The sequence below is a fragment of the Brachycentrus maculatus genome, unplaced genomic scaffold (genome assembly GCF_059751285.1).
Source record: "Brachycentrus maculatus isolate JH-2025_06_01 unplaced genomic scaffold, ASM5975128v1 h1tg000059l, whole genome shotgun sequence".
Taxonomy (NCBI): domain Eukaryota; kingdom Metazoa; phylum Arthropoda; class Insecta; order Trichoptera; family Brachycentridae; genus Brachycentrus; species Brachycentrus maculatus.
In genome coordinates, this window is record NW_028280813.1 from 1,119,625 (window position 1) to 1,140,784 (window position 21,160).

Here is a 21,160-nt window from a genome sequence, read left to right on the forward strand (position 1 = left end):
AAGCGTTCTCTCCCGAAATGTGTACAGAGAGGTACTTGAAGTTCTCTACAAGGTATTTGGTAGCTATGTGCGTAATTTTTACAAAAACCCTGTGATAAGTACGGCAGTATACCTAGACTCTCTAGCTAACAGCCACTGTCTAGCTTCCAGCTACTGTCTAGCTTCAAACCACTGTCTAGCTTCCAGCCACTGTCTAGCTTCCAGCCACTGTCTAGCTTCCAGCTACTGTCTAGCTTCCAGCTACTGTCTAGCTTCAAACCACTGTCTAGCTTACACAGCCACTGTCTAGCTTACACAGCCACTGTCTAGCTTCCAGCCACTGTCTAGCTTCCAGCTACTGTCTAGCTTCAAACCACTATCTAGCTTACACAGCCACTGTCTAGCTTCCAGCCACTGTCTAGCTTCCAGTCACTGTCTAGCTTACACAGCCACTGTCTAGCTTCCAGTCTCCGTCTAGCTTACACAGCCACTGTCTAGCTTCCAGCCACTGTCTAGCTTCCAGCTACTGTCTAGCTTCAAACCACTGTCTAGCTTACACAGCCACTGTCTAGCTTCCAGCCACTGTCTAGCTTCCAGCCACTGTCTAGCTTCCAGCTACTGTATAGCTTCAAACCACTGTCTAGCTTACACAGCCACTGTCTAGCTTCCAGTCACCGTCTAGCTTCCAGTCTCCGTCTAGCTTCCAGCCGCCGTCTAGCCTCAAACATCAGACGGTCCAATTTCACACACACACATACGCGACTCTAAAAACCGCAACAACCGCCGTACGCAAAAACCTAACAACTAGCGATTGCGTATATATTCACCAAAAAGTGTCCACAGATATAGTCCGGTACGTACTGCAAACGTCCCCCGTCGTTTATACTCTTAAACTTACTCGAACTCTTAAAATTTGCTTCACGAACATTTTTCCCATTTGCTTCACGAACATTTTCCCATTTTCTTCACAAACTAATTTCGTTTGCTTCACGAACATTTTCCCATTTGCTTCACGAACTTATTTCAATTGCTTCACGAACATTTTCCCATTTGCTTCACGAACATTTTCCCATTTGCTTCGCGAACTGATTTCATTTGCTTCACGAACATTTTCCCGATTGCTTTGCGAACTCTGTTCCCGTTCGCAGGGTATAGTCTGTGTCCCGCCCGGCGGGCCTCAGCAGCTCAGCGCACGAGCAGCGGGAAGGGCAGCGCGCGCAGCAGGCAGGGCACGAGTAGGGGGCGCAGGAGCGGCGGGGGGGGCGGGGGCGGGCGCGGGGGCGGCCGGCCCGCGCCCCTCGCCCCCTAGTCGCCCCCCGGGGACAGGTACTCGGACGCGTTGCCGCGGCATATCGGGCACGTGCGATTCGTCTGGAATCAAACGGAGAGATCACAACGCTTCCGAACCGATATAATAAATAAAAATGTGTCCAAATACTTGTTCACAAAATCTGGATTATCTCCAATTACAGGAGTTATTTTTTGGCATATAAATATAACTTCCAAGAATTTGAGTAGTGTGGTTGTCAATAATGGGCAGAATTGGTGAATGTTACACGTGTGCAAAGTGATCACTTAAACCAGCCTATGACGGTCGTCAGCCCCGTAAATGCCCAGACTTCCATATTCTTCTTCATCTTTGATGAGATGTCAAAAAATAATATAAAAATGTAAATGTTCATTTGTATAAAAAAAATGTTTTTTTTAAAAAAAGCTCCTTAGAACATAATGGCAGCGCCATCTGTTGAACTTTATATCAACTCGCGCAATACCAAACATTGCTTGTGGCGGACGGCGCGCCTCTGGACGGTTCCTGTCTTGCGAGTGAAGGGGCTGACTGTGAGGGGCATTGCTGCCATGTGGGAGAGGAAATGCAGGGGCGATCCAGGAAGGAGGGAAGGTAGGAGACAAAAGTGGCGAAACAACTCCCGATTCGGCACCGCAACTCACCCGCAGCCACTTGTCGACGCACTTGGCGTGGAACTCGTGGGAGCACGGCAGCACGCGCAGCAGCTGGCGGGCCTCCCACTCGCACATGCACACCACGCACGAGCTCTGGTCACCTGCGGACACACACGGAAGGCTGTTTAGCACTCAAACATATCAAAGGAGAGTGAGAACTGCACATGTACGCAACTCGAGGCGGTATGGATGTACGATAATGGGTGGAGAGGTGAATGTTATACAATGCATAAAGTGATCACAATGTATAAAAGTTAGCAATTCCAAAATAGCATTGTAATTTTAAATGTATCATTGAAAACTTGTATAAATGGTGACATATCATAAAGTTCTGGTATGAAACGTAATATTGAATAAAATGTATAGTACTGGTATAAAATGTATCATTCAATAGTCGTATAAATGGTAATACATTACAAAGCACTGGTATAAAATGTACATTGAATAGTTGTATAAATGTTGACATAATACCAAGTGCTGGTATAAAATGTATCATTCAATAGTTGTATAAATGGTGACATAATACCAAGTATTGGTGTAAAATGTAACATTGAATGGTTATATAAATGTTAACATAATACCAAGTACTGGTATAAAATGTATCATTCAATAGTTGTATAAATCAACCAATCAAACCCTTACCCGCACCCCAATGGTGCATAGGGCACTGCATCATATAAACGCAGTGTTATTTTGATGGTTAACACATGAAGGAAAGGTGATCAGCCTCAATAGTTGTATAAATGTATTGTGAGTATTGGTATAAAATGTATCATTCAATAGTTGTATAAATGGTAACATACTACCAAGTACTGGTATAAAATATATCATTCTACACATTAGCAAGTACTGGTACGAAGCGTAACATTGAATAGTCTGGTGGCACGGTGCGTACCTTGGTGCGTGGCCGCCTCGTACTTGTAGCTGGGCAGCTGGTCGATCTCCGGCTTGGAGAGCCCCCGCGGCTTGGCCTCCCCGAGCCTCTCGGCCAGCGACAGCAGCGCCTCGTAGTTCTCCGTCTCCGCCGGCTCCGCCCCGCCCGCCTCCGCGCCCCCGTACGGCGACAGCGGGAACATGGCGCTGCACAGAAGGCACGCAGTCAGTGTGCGGTACATAGCGGGATGTATACACAGTAAGCACATGATACACCACTTGATGAATGCTTCTTCTCTTATAACCCTTATCCGCACCCCAATGGTGCATAGGACACTGCATCATATAGAAGCAGTGTTATCTTGATCGTTAAATACATGAAGGAAAGGTGATCAGCCTTCCGCTTCGGGTACCAGTCCAGGGTCATATTAAATAAATATTAGATTGAAAAATCACTGATATTTATTTTGACCTTCTTGGGAATCAAACCCGGGATCTCCAGCATGGTAGCCTAGCGCGCTAACCCACTACACTATGGAGGCGGACAAACCAAAATACTGTAATGTATGCAGTCAGCACATAACGTATACATTGTGCACATGAGTATATAGAGTGGTGACGAGAATGACGACAAATTGAATGCGACTCACAGGAAGTTGAGGAAGAATCCGGGCGGCATCGGCACGGGCCCCCCGCTCAGGTTGGCCAGCAGCCCTGCAACACAGACACAACACAGTTAGGCTCGGTCGTCGGCAACGCCAGGCGCGCTCACTCAGTCTTGAGCAGTCGGCTCCGGATCCGGGGATCACGGAGAATAGAACGCTACACAAATCTGTCTCCAAACAATTTTCGTCCCTTCCACAATTCAGTGTGGAAGCTACCCTCGGTCTTACTCTGCTTCTATTTCCAAATATATATACGCCTCATAAATTTGTATTACCATTCTTTCCTCACTCATTGGTTCCACGTGCCCAAACCATCACAACCCACCTTCCTTAGTTTGCTGGAAAATGTTCATTTCAACCTTGCATTCTTTCCTTATATCACCGCATCTAACATACATGGTCTTGCCGCACTGAGAGATGGCATCCCGACTGCATCCAGTCTACTCTCATCCTTCCCAAACCATCCCAAGCCGCCTTCCTTAGTTTGCTGGATAGTGCTCATCTCAGCCTTGCACCCTTTCCTTATATCACCATTGGAACATCTACCATACATGGTCTTGCCGCACTGAGAGATGGCATCCCGACTGCATCCAGTCTACTCTCATCCTTCCCAAACCATCCCAAGCCGCCTTCCTTAGTTTGCTGGATAGTGCTCATCTCAGCCTTGCACCCTTTCCTTATATCACCATTGGAACATCTACCATACATGGTCTTGCCGCACTGAGAGATGGCATCCCGACTGCATCCAGTCTACTCTCATCCTTCCCAAACCATCCCAAGCCGCCTTCCTTAGTTTGCTGGATAGTGCTCATCTCAGCCTTGCACCCTTTCCTTATATCACCATTGGAACATCTACCATACATGGTCTTGCCGCACTGAGAGATGGCATCCCGACTGCATCCAGTCTACTCTCATCCTTCCCAAACCATCCCAAGCCGCCTTCCTTAGTTTGCTGGATAGTGCTCATCTCAGCCTTGCACCCTTTCCTTATATCACCATTGGAACATCTACCATACATGGTCTTGCCGCACTGAGAGATGGCATCCCGACTGCATCCAGTCTACTCTCATCCTTCCCAAACCATCCCAAGCCGCCTTCCTTAGTTTGCTGGATAGTGCTCATCTCAGCCTTGCACCCTTTCCTTATATCACCATTGGAACATCTACCATACATGGTCTTGCCGCACTGAGAGATGGCATCCCGACTGCATCCAGTCTACTCTCATCCTTCCCAAACCATCCCAAGCCGCCTTCCTTAGTTTGCTGGATAGTGCTCATCTCAGCCTTGCACCCTTTCCTTATATCACCATTGGAACATCTACCATACATGGTCTTGCCGCACTGAGAGATGGCATCCCGACTGCATCCAGTCTACTCTCATCCTTCCCAAACCATCCCAAGCCGCCTTCCTTAGTTTGCTGGATAGTGCTCATCTCAGCCTTGCACCCTTTCCTTATATCACCATTGGAACATCTACCATACATGGTCTTGCCGCACTGAGAGATGGCATCCCGACTGCATCCAGTCTACTCTCATCCTTCCCAAACCATCCCAAGCCGCCTTCCTTAGTTTGCTGGATAGTGCTCATCTCAGCCTTGCACCCTTTCCTTATATCACCATTGGAACATCTACCATACATGGTCTTGCCGCACTGAGAGATGGCATCCCGACTGCATCCAGTCTACTCTCATCCTTCCCAAACCATCCCAAGCCGCCTTCCTTAGTTTGCTGGATAGTGCTCATCTCAGCCTTGCACCCTTTCCTTATATCACCATTGGAACATCTACCATACATGGTCTTGCCGCACTGAGAGATGGCATCCCGACTGCATCCAGTCTACTCTCATCCTTCCCAAACCATCCCAAGCCGCCTTCCTTAGTTTGCTGGATAGTGCTCATCTCAGCCTTGCACCCTTTCCTTATATCACCATTGGAACATCTACCATACATGGTCTTGCCGCACTGAGAGATGGCATCCCGACTGCATCCAGTCTACTCTCATCCTTCCCAAACCATCCCAAGCCGCCTTCCTTAGTTTGCTGGATAGTGCTCATCTCAGCCTTGCACCCTTTCCTTATATCACCATTGGAACATCTACCATACATGGTCTTGCCGCACTGAGAGATGGCATCCCGACTGCATCCAGTCTACTCTCATCCTTCCCAAACCATCCCAAGCCGCCTTCCTTAGTTTGCTGGATAGTGCTCATCTCAGCCTTGCACCCTTTCCTTATATCACCATTGGAACATCTACCATACATGGTCTTGCCGCACTGAGAGATGGCATCCCGACTGCATCCAGTCTACATTCATCCTTGTCATGCCAACTACAAATGTGTGTGTGAGTGTAGAGTGTGTGTGTGTGGTCTCACCGTGGTGGTGGTGGTGGTGGTGGTGGTGCAGCGGCTGCAGGTGCAGCAGCGAGGAGGCCTGCTGCGTGGAGGAGGGCGGCGGGGGCGGCGCGAGCGGCGGCGGGGGCGCCTGCTGGTGCCCGGGCACCCAGCGCCGCGCGCGCCGCACGCCGCTGCGACGCTCGCCGCGCGCCTGGAACTGGAAATCACGGTCAAATAGGAGGATCAGACAGGTCTATGCGAAAATTTCGGTACAATTCAGGACAGGAGTTATTAGCAGGTGGCGGAATCAGTCTGTCTCTGTCACACAACAGGTGGCAGAATCAGTCTGTCTCTGTCACACAACAGGTGGCAGAATCAGGTCCGTCTTTGTCGCACTTTTTCTTCTTCTGTCAAGTTATAGTCGATGTCAGGTACACCTGACATCGACTATCACTTGAGAGTAATTGTCCTTGCCTTGGGCAGCGCCCCGACAGTCCTGATACCCATAAACACACCACATATGTCGAAATCATTCCGTCTCTGTCACACAACAGGTGGCGGAATCAGTCCGTCTCTGTCACACAGCAGGTGGCGGAATCAGTCCGTCTCTGTCACACCCGCGACGTCTACCCGACTATGCCACGGCGCCTGTCTACATACCTCGGGTCCCAGCAGGATGGGCGGGGTGAGGGGCGATGGCAGGAGGGGGGAGTCGCTTCCGGAGCTGGCCGATCCCATCCCCATGCCCATGTCCGGACCTTCGTTTCTCTGCGGATTGGGAAAAATCAGTCATATATATATGTACACATAAACACAATTATACATATGATTTATCGAATGAATTATTTTTTAATCATGTTTTTTCGGCAGCCATTTTGTCTGGAGGCATGATCAAGTGCTGCGTAAGCCATCATGCCTCCCGAGTACTTGACCATGCCTCCCGAGAGCCCCGATCAAGCTCGCCTTTACTACGAGGCATCAGGCTCCCGCCATCATGCCTCCCGACAGCTTGATCACGCCTCCCGAGAGCCCTGATCAAGCTTGCCCCTTCTAATATGCATCAGACTTCCACCGTCATGCCTCCCGAGCATAATCATGCCTCCCAAGAGCTTTGATCAATCTTGCCCCTTCTACGAAGCATCAGGCTTCCGCCATCATGCCTCCCGAGAGCTTGATCATGCCTCCCAAGAGCCCTGATCAAGCTCGCCTCTTCTACGAGGCTTCCAAAGACCTGACCATGCCTCTCGATAGACCCGACCAAGCTTGCCTCTTCTACAAGGCATCAAGCTTCCACCACCTAGGACGGACCCCCGCTTGACTCCCGTGAACGGTGGCTAAGACATGGCGATGCTTGCATCCTCACCTGCGGATGGTGCATGTAGTGATGGTGTGGCGAGGGGAAGCCGCGGGGCGCCGGGAATCCGCCCCCGAAGCCGCCCAGGGCTAGCTGGGCGCCCCCGTGCGTATAAACTCCGTGGACCTGCAACCAGTTTCCATTAGTTCCATGATATTACAACATGATATTACTTTTTTTTAAAATTATCATTATAAAGTATTGCTTACCTGACAGGAGAGGGGGGGCGCGGGAGTGCAGAGGGGGGGGTAAGGCCACACGTCGCGAGCTCGGCCAATAGGCACGCTCACGGCCACCTGCAACGGAAATTGAACCATATTAACCATGTAAATAAGAGCTGAAATACAAAATAACGATTTATTTATATCATTTTGAGAGTCTTCTTCGAACCTTCATCCGCACCCCAATGGTGCATAGGGCACTGCATCATATAAACGCTGTGTTATCTTGATCGTTTACTTGTGAAGGAAAGGCGATCAGCCCTCCGCTTCAGGCACCAGTCCAGGATGATATTGAATAAATATTAGAGTGAAAAAATCACTTACATTTATTCGATCCCACCCTCTGGGAATAGAACCCGGGACCTCCGACACGGTAGCTAAACACGCTAACCATAACACCACAGAGGCGGACTTTTATCTTGATCGTTAACACACGAAGGAAAGGTGATCAGCCCTCCGCCTCAGGCACCAGTCCAGGGTAATATTGAATAAACATTTGAGTGAAAAAATGACTTCCTCTAGATATATTGAACCAGAACGGTAGCCGAGCGTGCTGACCATCACACCACAGAGGCAGACAAGCCCATGCCAGGGTCCTGCAAATGCCCAGACTTGCACATACTCCTTCATCCATGTTGGGATGCCGAAATTGTAGGAGCGCGGTAAAGCAGGAAAAAAAAAGCAGGCGAAAATGTAGGCAGCTGGGCGGCGGAGCTCCCACTCACCTGGTGGTTCATGTCCAGCATGAGGGGCTGCGGGGGCGGCGGGGGCGGCGGCGAGGGCAGGAAGTGCGGCGGGGGCGCGTGGTGCACGCCCCCGTACGCGCCCTCCGCGCCCCACCGCTCCATGTACCTCACGGGCGGGCTGTAACGACAGAGACAAACATTACTGATATGGTCCCGTTATATAAAATTCTTAAAAAATTTTTGGACAGCCCTGATCTCCTAAATCGAATAAAGCTTGGCGTGCGTCAAAGAGGTACTAGGCAAAAATCTGTACTCCCGGTATTTGTACATAATGCAAACTATGCCATGTTCTCTCCCATTCCGCAGCTTCACATGCTAATATGGTCTAGCAAAGTGCAGTAGAGGCACTTCAAACCAAAGGATTGAAGGATTGAGCCGGAAACTCGGGTCTTCTAGGCATACAGTGCAGTTTTATTGAAGTGCCTCTACTGGACTACAAGACGCATGCATGGAATCTTCCCAAGGTGCCATTTGAATTGAATTGATATATTATTTTGAGAAATAAAAAGACTGTGTTTTGATCCACTCACATTTTTATTAACCAACTAGTTTCGGCAACAACCTGTTGCCCTCTTCAGGGTTTAATTTATGACTTTATGTCATAAATTAAACCCTGAAGAGGGCGACAGGTTGTTGCCGAAACTGGTTGGTTAGCAAAAATGTGAGTGGATCAAAACACAATGTCTTTTTATTTCTCAAAATAACTAACTAACTAAATAACCATCACGCCGCTTCCCCGCAGGGGTAGGCAGAGAGAATAGAGCGCCGCACCACTCTGTCCTTGCAAACATTCTTCGCCTCTTCCACGTTCATGCATCTCCTCGTACATACCCGCCGATTGTTACGACTCCTAACCTGACCACTTTCAAGTATTTGGCATACCTGATCGTGCCATGTTTTTCTCGGTCTTCCTCTGCTTCTTTTCCCGCTAACATTCGCCTCATAAATTTGTTTTACCGTTCTTTCCTCACTCATTCGTTCCACATGTCCAAACCATCTCAACACACCTTTCTTAATTTTATCGATAATGCTTATCTCAGCTTTGCATTCCTTCCTTATTTCACTATTCGCACATCTGTCATACACCGTTTTGTCGCACATTCTTCTGAGAGATCGCATTTATTTCTCAAAATAATATATCAATATGATCCACAAAGTTAATGCTTTCAATATTCAAAACATGAATTGTATTGTTTTTTATACTAAATGGTCCAAGCTTTATAATGAAATAAAAAATGTATCGCTGTGTTTCTTTCGAAACCGAAAAATGAAAGACCCTGTATAGTAAAATAAACTGAAGTGATAAAAAAACAAGTGTTTTTCTTTTACAATGTCATAATGTCTTACCATAAATTGAATGCCGAAACAGTAAATAAAAAAGGCGAAGAAGAATATGGGAGTCGTTTCCGGGAATCGGTAATGGCAACCTGGCGGCTTGGCAGCGCTCACCTGTTCTGCTGGTGGTGCAGCGGCGGGTGCAGCAGGCGCGGCGGCGAGGGCTCCGGCAGCGCCGAGGGGGGCTCCCGGTGCCGGGAGATGCGGCGGCGCTTGCGCGAGGGGCTCTCCGTCTTGCGCACGCGCGACCGCGACGGGCCCGCCCCCGACTCCTGCATCATCTGCAAGGGTCAAGTCAAGAGTCACACTCTGTCACATTTATTACATTCATTCACGCTTGTGGGGCACCAAACCTCACACTTTGAACTGTAGATAGGTGCGGTGTGTCTTCTGCAGCGCTTCGCTTCTGGGGGCGTAAATCCCAGAAGTTCTGATGTCCTGCGGCGAAAGGTAGAGAATATTTATAATAAATATCTCTCGAGTCCGGTTCCGATGCGTAGGTCGAGGTGTATACTGGTTCGTAGTCCGTGGTCGTGGCGATGGTCAAGTCCAGGGGGAGAATCCAGTAGAGTAGCGAAGAGTAGAGCGAGCGGAGAAATAATAACACCAAGTTCGGTCGTCCAGGATGGAATGATTTATTTCAAGATGACACACATATTTATATCCATACGGAGCCAATCCGCCGGGCTGGTCCCCCTATTGCCTACGTGCGCGGCCCCCACCACTTTTCTGCTGGGTTCCCGTTGGCCACAGCGTAAGTAGTGGGAGCCACGCCCCCTTTCCCCGCTCAGTCTGGCGGGTTTCAATATGGGGACAGCTGCTCGGACGGAGTCGCTCCGTATTATATTCCATACAAATATAAATAGTCTCTATATCTATCTTAAAAACTAAATCATGTTTATTGCGAGGGCTGTTCCTCTGTGGCAATGCAAATCATTTATTTAGGAACAGCCTCTCGCTTACAAGTCGGTACATTTATAATAATTATATAACTATTTTACAAATGTGGTCCTTTTGTGGACCTCATTTTCATCTGGTCCGTTACAACGCTTATCACACTCTGACAGGTTGTCATCACATTCTGTCACGCTTGTCATCACACTCTGTCATGTTTATCATCATGCTGTCACGTTTATCATCACCCTATCATGTTTATCATCACACTCTGTCATGTTTATCATCACACTCTGTCATGTTTATCATCATGCTGTCACGTTTATCATCACCCTATCATGTTTATCATCACACTCTGTCATGTTTATCATCACACTCTGTCATGTTTATCATCATGCTGTCACGTTTATCATCACTCTATCATATTTATCATCACACTCTGTCATGTTTATCATCACATTCTGTCACGTTTGTCATTACACACTGTCACATTTGTCATCACACCTTAACATGTTTGACATCACATTCTGTCATGTTTGTCATTACACTCTGTCACATCTATCATCATGCTCTGTCACATTTGTCATTACACTCTGTCACGTTTATCATCACACTGTCACATTTGTCATCACACCCTAACATGTTTGACATCACATTCTGTCATGTTTGTCATTACACTCGGTCACGTTTATAATCGCCCTCTGACATGTCTATCATCACACTCTGTTACATTTATCATCACACTGTCATGTTTTTAACATCATGGTCTGTTAGTTTGTCATCACATCCCGTCAAGTTTATCATCGCCCTCTGACATAAATATATGGTTTTGAAAAGAAAAGTTTATTGAAGATAATAATAATAATAAAACCCTTATCCGCACCCCAATGGTGCATAGGCCACTGTGTCATATAAACGCAAAGTTATCTTGATCGTTTTCACGTGAAGGAAAGGTGATCAGCCCTCCGCTTCAGGTACCAGTCCATGTTAATATTAAATAAATATTACAGTGAAAAAATCACTTATATTTATTTTACCGCCCTTGGGAATCGAACCCGTGACCTCCAGAACGGTAGCTGAGCGTGCTGACCATTACACTACGGAGTGATAAAATATCAAATAATACAAAGCTTGTGTGTCTCTTAAAAACAGGGCACAAGGCAGAAGAAGAAGATTAGATCATTTTTCAATATTCAATTGTAGAAAGCAAACAGCTTTCCGCTTCTGAGCACAGATGGCAGTCCTGGGAATACGATTGGTAATTTGTCGGTGTACTCACGAGGTGATGATGATGATGGTGGCCGGATCCCGAGGTCTCCAGGGCGCTGCCCGACGCAGCCTGGTCCATGAGGCCGACTCCCCGGAGCTCTGGAAACAAAGACGGTTGAAATGTCAGTAAAGTGGCTATTGCTGAATCACTCCAAACCATCTCGGATACCCTCGACCTTCCCAACTATACCTGCCTCAGCTGCACATATATACCATCTGACTTCTGCACTCCTGACCCTGGCATACAGTCCTAGCTTCTAGCCATACATGCTATGTAGACTCTCGGCCCTACTCTCCCATATATACTGCTCTAACCATTATACATGATCACACCATCTAATACACCCTTGATCTTCCCAACTATACCTGCCTCAGCTGTACATATATACCTTCTGATTCCTCCACTCCTGACCCTGGCATACAGCCCTAGCTACTAGCCATACATGCTATGTAGACTCTCGGGCCTACTCTCCCATATATACTGCTCCAACCATTCTCTATACATGATCACACCATCTAATACACCCTCGATCTTCCCAACTACACCTGCCTCAGCTGCACATATATACCTTCCGATTCCTCCACTCTTGACCCTGGCATACAGTCCTAGCTTCTAGCCATACACGCTATGTAGACTCTCGGACCTACTCTCCCATATAGACTGCTCCAACCATTCTCTCCACGTATCGCACAGCGATGCACAATGAACACAAAGCAAGGTCACACAGTATAAAACGAGCAAAATATGTGTGTGTTTATAAATACCGTGTGTATAGTTTGTTCCAAACATACGGCAGTCGTAATTTTGTCTAAAGTTACCTTACGAAGCATTATTATAATACCAGGAAATCATCAGATCTAAGATACGGCAAAAAGACCTTTAAAATGTCTTCTTCTTACCCTTATCCGCACCCAATGGTGCATAGGGCACTGCATCGTAGCGACGCAGTGTTATCTTGATCGTAGATTGCATGAAGGCAAGGTGAGATCAGCCCTGCGCTTCTTGTACCGGTCCAGGGTGATATTAAATAAATTCTTCTCCGTCTTAATCCTCATTGCTGAGGGTTGTGACCCTTGCAGAAGCAATGACTCTTCTCCAGTTATCCCTTGACTGCGCTGCACGTAGCGCTCCAACCACTGAGGTGCCTGCTGCTGCCTTAATTTGATCGGTCCATCGTGTGGGGGATCTTCCTCTCCCTCTCTTTCCCTCCAGGCTACCGATCACAACTAGGCGTTCCAGGCTATCCTCGTTGCCACGCGCAACGTGTCCAAAGAACTGGAGAATCTGTCGGGTACAGATATTGGCCAGAGACAAGCCATCCAAGCGTAGTTATTAAATAAATATGTGAGTGAAAATCGGCCATATTTATTTTGAACCTCCTCGGAATCGAACCCGGGACCTCCGGCACGGTAGCCAAACGCGCTGACCACTGCGCTACGGAGGTGGACAAATGTCTACTACTAACCGTCACGCCGCTTCCCCGCAGGGGTAGGCAGAGAGAATCGAACGCCACACCACTCTGTCCTTGCAAACATTCTTTGCCTCTTCTACATTCATGCGTCTCCTCATACATACCCGACGATTATTACGACTCCTGACCCGGCCGCATTCAATTATTTGACATACCTGATTGTGCCAAGTTTTCCTCGGACAAGTGTCTAGTTTCAAAAAAATGTTTGTAGAAGTGACAATATTAACTCTATCCACGCGGCTCGCATAACCGTTTGTGTTTTTACAAAACATTCCCCACACGCGGCTGACATAACCGTATGTGTTTTCACTTAGGTCCAAGTTTCGAACCTCAGTTCAACTTGGAGGGATTTTTTCATGGTGTGGAACTTTGGATAAAATAATACGTCAATCCTTGGCCTTATGACATCTGTTGAAATATCTGACTAATAATTTGTAACATCGCAAGGATAAATAAAATAACAGATCCCTGATTTTTCTTGCGGTCGGTAATTAGTCCGCGCCATAATCATGCCCCATATCTGTCTCACTCTCGACGCTACGCATCGCCAGTGGGTAAGAGTGACACACGATGCGTGCTTTGATTTATTTATGTTACGATCTTATTTGTTTATATTACGATATATTTCAAGAATAATGTGACACAAGTGTATTATAGAGTACCAAAAAGGCACAATGAATCCCATTGAACGTTTTTGTTTAGGAAAATAAATCGTTTCTTAACTAAATACATGATAAAAGTAATCATTTTAAAAACGGCTAAATACCGCCGCGTACGGGCGTCTCTCAGGAACAAAGTTGACGCAGTTAAAAGGTTAACCCTCCCTTCCCGGTGTTGTGTGCCTAGTACACATTGCTTCTAATAACCATAATATCTCTATATATATAATAAATACAAGGCTAACATTTTAGGTATTCCTCCATAACATATTTACGCATTCATTTAAACAAATAATATTGATAATAATCACAATTTATCGGGTAAATCGGAGGTATTTTGTGAATATCGGAAACAAATTCGGGTATAAACAGCGCGTGAAGCATGCTCAGGAAGCGCGACACCATATTCGCATCTCACTCTCGCATACTTGCACAGGCAAGCGAGAGGGGCTCAAAGCTCAATGTTCTCAGTCTTCCTCCGGTTAGCGGCTAGCGCCCCTAGCCGCAGCGCCAATGGCTCTAAAGGCCATAATAAATCAACCTATTGACGGCAACATATTATAGAACTCCGACAGACAATAATTCGCATCTCACTCTCGCATACTTGCACAGGCAAGCGAGAGGGGCTCAAAGCTCACTGTTCTCAGTCTTCCTCCGGTTAGCGGCTAGCGCCCCTAGCCGCAGCGCCAATGGCTTAAAGGCCATAATAAATCAACCTATATGACGGCAACATATTATAGAACTCCGACAGACGATATATTACCTTGCGATCTGTGGTGCGGCATGTCGTCCCGGAGGCACTCCTCGGGGTGGGGGTGTCTCTGGTGCGGAGCCCCGCTGGCCAGGGAGGGCTTGGGGTACCCCTGGTAGCCCCCGGGGCCCCCGCTGGCCTCGCCCCGGCCGTTGCCATCGCTGAAAACACAACACAATAATGAACAAGTTATTTTATATGTACGCTTTGACTTTGTGTATCTAAGATTGCTTTAAAAATTCTCTTAGTTTAACTACTACTACCATCACGCCATTGCCAGGGGTAGGCAGAGAGGATGAAAGGCACACTCTTCTGTCCTGGCATACACTCCTCGCCTCCTTCACATCCATACATCTAGTCATACATGCCCTCCGATTACGCAGACTTTTGACACCGCCAGATTTTAGGTTACCAATTATTTATTTAAACTTCACGTACAGAAAAGAAATAAGTACACTGGCGGGCTTATTGCTTAAAAGCAATATCTTCCGACCAACCAAAAACAGACTAGTGACATTTGTCAAAACGTTTGATACCATATATAGCCGTTTGCAATCAGAGGGTAGATAGTACTTGAACATTTAAAAAACATAAATTGAGTTGAAAGCGGTCAAGTCAGGAGTCGAAATAATGGCGAGTATGGATGAGGAGATGCGTGAATGTGGAAGAGGTGAAGAATGTTTGCAAAGACAGAGTGGTGCGGCGTTCCATTCTCTCTGCCTACCAATCAAAAGGCGAGATAAACAATACCTAGTGAAAAAGATTTTATCAACGTCATATATCAAAAAACTTGATTTTTCGGGAGATAGTTTTTAAAGTTTAAGAATGTAATAAAATATATTAAAAATAAATATCAAGCCACTTATTGAACTTTTTACTGTGCAACAGATCTTTTTAGGTAAAACCTGAAGGTGTTTTCTCCATTTGAAAAATATTTAATATATTTTTAAAAAATAATTAAACAATACCTTTTCTTCAAAATGTAAAAACAACACTTTCTGCCCTGTAGCGGGTAAATATTAAGTTAAAAATATGCCGCTTTTGCTGGGATATAGCACATTTTCTGGGCATTCCGAAAACGTGCACAACTGTAAATTGTGATTTTTGATTTATGACGTTTTTGAAAGGAGTGAGCGAGGTGTACTTTGCCTTTGTGTATCTAGAGAAAGATCTTCATACTAAGATATATATACTTCATAAATGTTCATACTAAGTAGTATGAACATTTTTAAAGTTCATACTACTTAGTTGTACATTTTCAAGTAGTATGAAAAGAAGGATGAAAGTAGACTGAATGCAGTCGAAATGCGATCTCTCAGAAGAATGTGCGACAAAACGATGTATGATAGATGTGCGAATAGTGAAATAAGGAAGGAATGCAAAGCTGAGATAAGCATTATCCATCAAATTAAGAAAGGTGTGTTGAGATGGTTTGGACATGTAGAACGAATGAGTGAGGAAAGAACGGTAAAACAAATTTATGAGGCGAATGTTAGCGGGAAAAGAAGCAGAGGAAGACCGAGAAAAACATGGCACGATCAGGTATGCCAAATACTTGAAAGTGGTCAGGTTAGGAGTCGTAACAATCGGCGGGTATGTATGAGGAGATGCATGAACGTGGAAGAGGCGAAGAATGTTTGCTAGGACAGAGTGGTGTGGCGCTCTATTCTCTCTGCCTACCTCTGCGGGGAAGCGGCGTGATGGTTAGTTAGTTTTTATTTTATATGTATACTTTGCCTTTGTGTATTCAGTTTAAAAAGTTGTTGAAAAGCATCATAGTTTGAACATTTTTTAATTCATAAACATTGGAAAATATTGTTATTCAATGCCTTGCAACAATGCACTATTTCAATTGAAAAAAACTTATATTTTTCCCGACAAAATCGTCGTTAAAAGTCATCAGTCACCTGAAATTCCAATAGTCCTTGTATCTGGCGTGCCTCCGGGGCGGCCGGCCTCCGCCCCCGGGGCGCCCGTAGCCCCGCCTGGAGCCGTGCCCTCCTCCTCCGCAGTTCATGGCTAACTTATATTGCACTAATATCACACTGGCAGTCCGCTAACGAGGCGCTCACGCCCGCGTCGCCCTCAAAGGAAGTCTGACAAAATTCGCATCTCGAAAACAATTGAGAACAGCTGTACGCAGGGCGGCCAACCTAGAGAAATCAACACTTAACACTCGGCGCCCCTACGGCCAGATGCGTCGACGCGGAAAAAAGTACCTACGTAACGGTCATAAGTTGACACTCGGCATCGTTCTCCCGACCCGCGCGCGCACACGATGGTGCATAGGGCACTGCATCAGATCGACGCGATGTTCGCTTGACATTTAATTAAGGCTACATAACCCGCTCTATGTTTCAGGTACCAGTCCAGGGTGATTTTAAATAAATATCGCTGTGAAATATCACTTTTTTTAAGTATTTATTTTAACCCCCTGGGAATCGAATCGGGAGCCTCCAGAGCGGACACGTTAAGCACTACACTACGCGACGGAAAATAAATTAGACTAACGTTTTACATATCGCTCACTCCTTTCAAGAACGTCATAAATCAAAATACTTGATTTTTTAGAACGTTTTTAAAGTTTATAAATACAATACAATGTATTAAAAATAAATATCGAACCACTTAATGATTTTTATACTGTGCAACAGATCTTTTTAGGTAAAACCTGAAGGTTTTTTCTCCATTTGAAAAATATTTAGTATATTTAAAAAAATTATTAAACAATACCTTTTCTTCAAAATGCAAAAACAACACTTTCTGCCCTGTAGCGGGTAAATATTAAGTTTAAAATATGCCTCTTTTGCTGGGATATAGTACATTTTCTGGGCATTCCGAAAACATGCACAACTGAAAATTGACGATTTTTGATTTATGACGTTCTTGAAAGGAGTGAGCGATATATTAAAAAAATCACTTAGTAATAGATTACAGATAGAACAGAAAATTCTTTAGGACAAAAAAAGAGAAAAATATTAATTTTTTTTATAATTACGACAATATATAATGTAACTCCTTCAGCCAACAAAATAAAATAATCTATTTTTTCAGATTATATGGATTAAAAAAAAACTTTAGTCATCTTTGTCGGCTGAAGACAATTTTTTAAACGTTTTATTTAAAATGATTTCTTATTTTATAGCAAACGGTAACCTATGAGATTAATTTAGTTACCAAATTCGCAAGACTGAAAGTGATACCTTAAATAATAGTCGCGTTATTATAATTTTTTATATCCAAAACGTTTGCTTTTTGAGAAAAAAAGAGTGATATAAAAAAATATTTTTAGCAAAATCAAAAACATGGGTATGAATTTACAAACGTTTCCTAGTAAGCGTAATAAAGGCCTCGACTCTAATAACTTATTTTTTTATTAAATTTATTGTTTCGGCATTAACTTTGTGGTAAGACATGTTACAATGATTAAAGAAAACACTTGTTTTTTACCACTTGAGTTTTATTATAGACTACATGTTTCAGAAGTTAAACTTCTATCATTCAGGTCTGTATAATAACTCAATACAGTTATTATACAGACCTGAATGATGGAAGTTTAACTTCTGAAACATGTAGTCTATAATAAAGCTCAAGTGGTAAAAAACGAAGTGTTTTCTTTAATCTTTTATTAAACACTTGAATATACCACTTAATCAGTTTTATTTTTATATACGACTAGTTTCGAAAACGACAGATGTTTTCATCTTCTCGTACAAATAAAAAAAAGGTCAGGTTAGGAGTCGAAACAATCGGCGGATATGTATGAGGAGATGCATGAACGTGGAAGAGGCGAAGAATGTTTGCAAGGACAGAGTGGTGTGGCGTTCTATTCTCTCTTCCTACCCCTGCGGGGAAGCGGCGTGATGGTTAGTTAGTTTTTTAATTTGTAAAAATTAAAAATTTCACCAGAAGATTCGAAACTAGTCGTATATAAAAATAAAACTCAGCAAGTGATATATTCAAGTGTTTAATTTTTTTTTTAAATAATCAACATATCATTACACAAAGTTAATGCCGAATCAATAAATAATCGAATAATTTAATTCGAATTTTCAACAATAGATGGCTGTACTGAAGTTCGTATCGAAAAACTCACTCGGAATATATACAAATTTCAAAAAATTTGTAATATGGATGAGTGTTTTTTACCCAGGGCTTTCACTCATGAGTTACGTAAAATTATAGTAACTTTAAACATAAAGAGTAAATCCACTCACGAGTAAGAATAGACTGTAACACTAGTAAAGTAAAAAACCTAGGTAGGGCCATGATAAGCGGTGTTACATAAGTCGTAGATATATTTCAGTCACTTGGAAATAAGTTAATTAAAAAACTAGTAATATGCCTGTCAGGTGTGGGTAGAATGGTGAGTGTTACTCAGTAAATAAAGTGATCACTTAAACCAATCAATAATAGGTCGTAAAACCTAGAAACATCCAGACTGTTTTTCAATCTCTTTAACATTGATTAATTAATTTATTTTTATATAGCCATGGTCATTTTATGGTCGGCATGCTCGGCTACCATACTGGAGGTCCCGGGTTCGATTCTCAGGGGGGGTCAAATAAATATTATTGATTTTTTCACTGTAATATTTATTCAATATAACCCTGGACTGGTAGCTGAAGCGGAGGGCCGATCACCTTTCCTTCATGTGTTAATGATCAAGACAAGATAACACTGCGTTTATATGATGCAGTGCTCTATGCACCATAGGGTGCGGATCCGCACCCCAATGGTGCATAGGGCACTGCATCATACAAACGCAGTGTTATCTTGATCGTTAACACATGAAAGAAAGGTGATCAGCCTTTCGCTTCAGGTACCAGTCCAGGGTAATATGGAATAAATATTAGAGTTAAAAAATCACTTATATTTATTTGACCCCCCTGGGAATCGAACCCGGGACCTCCAGAACGGTAGCCGAGTGTGCTGACCATTACACTACGGAGGCAGACAATTTTTTTTTTTATATAGCAGATGCATATATTTAAAATTATAAGAGAAAGTTTCGTTTGTTTTCGTAGATCGATAATGAGAATAGAATTGAAGATATTTGTGGAAGCAGTTATTGGCGTTTACATATGAATCTGGGATAATTCAAAAATCTTAAAATACATATTTATAAAAAAAAACACGCTTTTTCATTTTACACTCGAAGGATAGGAAGATTTGTGGCCAAACACATCACTATACACTTCACAGTAAACTTTTATAAACACATAAGTAAATATCTAGGTATATTAGACGTCTAAACAGAGACGAGGCATCTATACACGAAGGAAATACGGTCATTTATAGGGCTTACGTACTGGGTTCAGTTGGATCACTTTATACACTGTAACTTTCACGATTCTACTCAATTTTTGGAAGTTGTATATATAGATTATTAAACCGCTTTCGTAACTCAGTCGTAACTGCCATCTTTTGAGAATTTTGTGAAGTAAATAGCTTTTTAGCCATTAGTGATAATTCTTTCGAATTTATTCTAACCTATTAGGAGTCGTCATAAAAAAGGTACACTGGATTTGAACGCGATATTGATGTATTAGATGTACGAAGCATATTTGGTCGCAAGCCTTGTGAGTGCTAAGATTTTCATATATCACGATATTTCGCACTAAAGAATATGATTTATTATCTGTCAACGGATGCAAAGGGTTAAATAGATTGAATCAATTAAAAATTATACAGGAAACTTATTAGAATAATGGTAATATGACGAGTCGAGTTGAGAACAAAACGATAGGATAAAAATAATCTTCGACCACAAAAACAAAACAAACAAAAAATAAGTCAAGAAATTCGTTGCCAACGTCAGGAAGCTAATTGATAAGATTCACTTTCTTTAGGAAATTTTCTCGGAAATTAATGTTCACGACGTCAGATTGTATTTCAGGCGATTGGAAATAGCGTTCGTGCGTAATTTGCTTTGTTTTAATACATAAAGAGGTACCCGATGCGTAATAAGGCCCTTGTAATGTAACCTTGATGAGTACGTAAGACGGACATACCAATAAATTAATTTCACTCTACTCGATTCATCGTCGAAATCGACGATGGGATTTTAAGCGAAATCGATCGATCCCGGATGAGTCGTGCATATCTAGGGTTACAAAACGGGCTTGGGAGAACATTTTACAGTATTCCTGGTATTGTGCGATCACTTTACTTGGTATTCTCTACTCCGTATTGATCGAGTAGGTGTTGGTCACACATGAAGATTTCAAAGTCCTCGCGACGGGCCCCGGGCGCTTGGAACGGGGGCGACCGGGGGGCAAACGGAGCCCGGGTTCGGTACGTACAAGCCCCGGACTGGGAGGGGCTGCGAGTGATCACCGACGGAACTGATCACCAGCCGAGTTGCGAGGCGCTTTGTCCGTCACGGGAGCTTGTTTTGGAACTATCTGCGCGAAGTTGGCGCGGTCCACCGCAGCCAACTTGACGGAGAAATAAATGCTCGGCTCCGCGCATTCTCCAACTGTGAGGAACGATAACAAATAAAATTAAAACGCTTTTTTTTAAATAAAAATAAAAAAGTAAAATAAATGTACTAGAATAATTGTGCAATCCAATGGGAGATCGAAAATTAAATTACGAGATTTAAATATTCAATCAAAGAATGAGTTAATTTTAATGTTACTACTGAA

At 44.0% G+C, this 21,160-nt stretch overlaps 2 protein-coding genes across 2 annotated transcripts in view; both read right to left on the reverse strand.

The window, feature by feature from the left end:
• The window catches only part of CCT7 (chaperonin containing TCP1 subunit 7), a 140,494-nt gene that overhangs the window by 83,735 nt on the left and 35,599 nt on the right, over positions 1-21,160 (reverse strand). The window lies entirely within an intron of this gene.
• On the reverse strand, positions 984-20,915 carry LOC148311722 (uncharacterized). Its single transcript, XM_088256230.1, has 14 exons — positions 20,683-20,915; positions 16,418-16,663; positions 14,523-14,671; positions 11,639-11,727; positions 9,580-9,746; positions 8,110-8,248; positions 7,373-7,459; positions 7,173-7,289; positions 6,470-6,577; positions 5,849-6,026; positions 3,465-3,528; positions 2,837-3,021; positions 1,930-2,042; positions 984-1,350 (listed from the first exon to the last, which is right to left on the reverse strand). The coding sequence occupies exons 2-14, from the start codon at positions 16,525-16,527 to the stop codon at positions 1,285-1,287; spliced, it is 1,572 nt and encodes a 523-aa protein (XP_088112356.1). The 5' UTR covers positions 16,528-16,663; positions 20,683-20,915; the 3' UTR covers positions 984-1,284.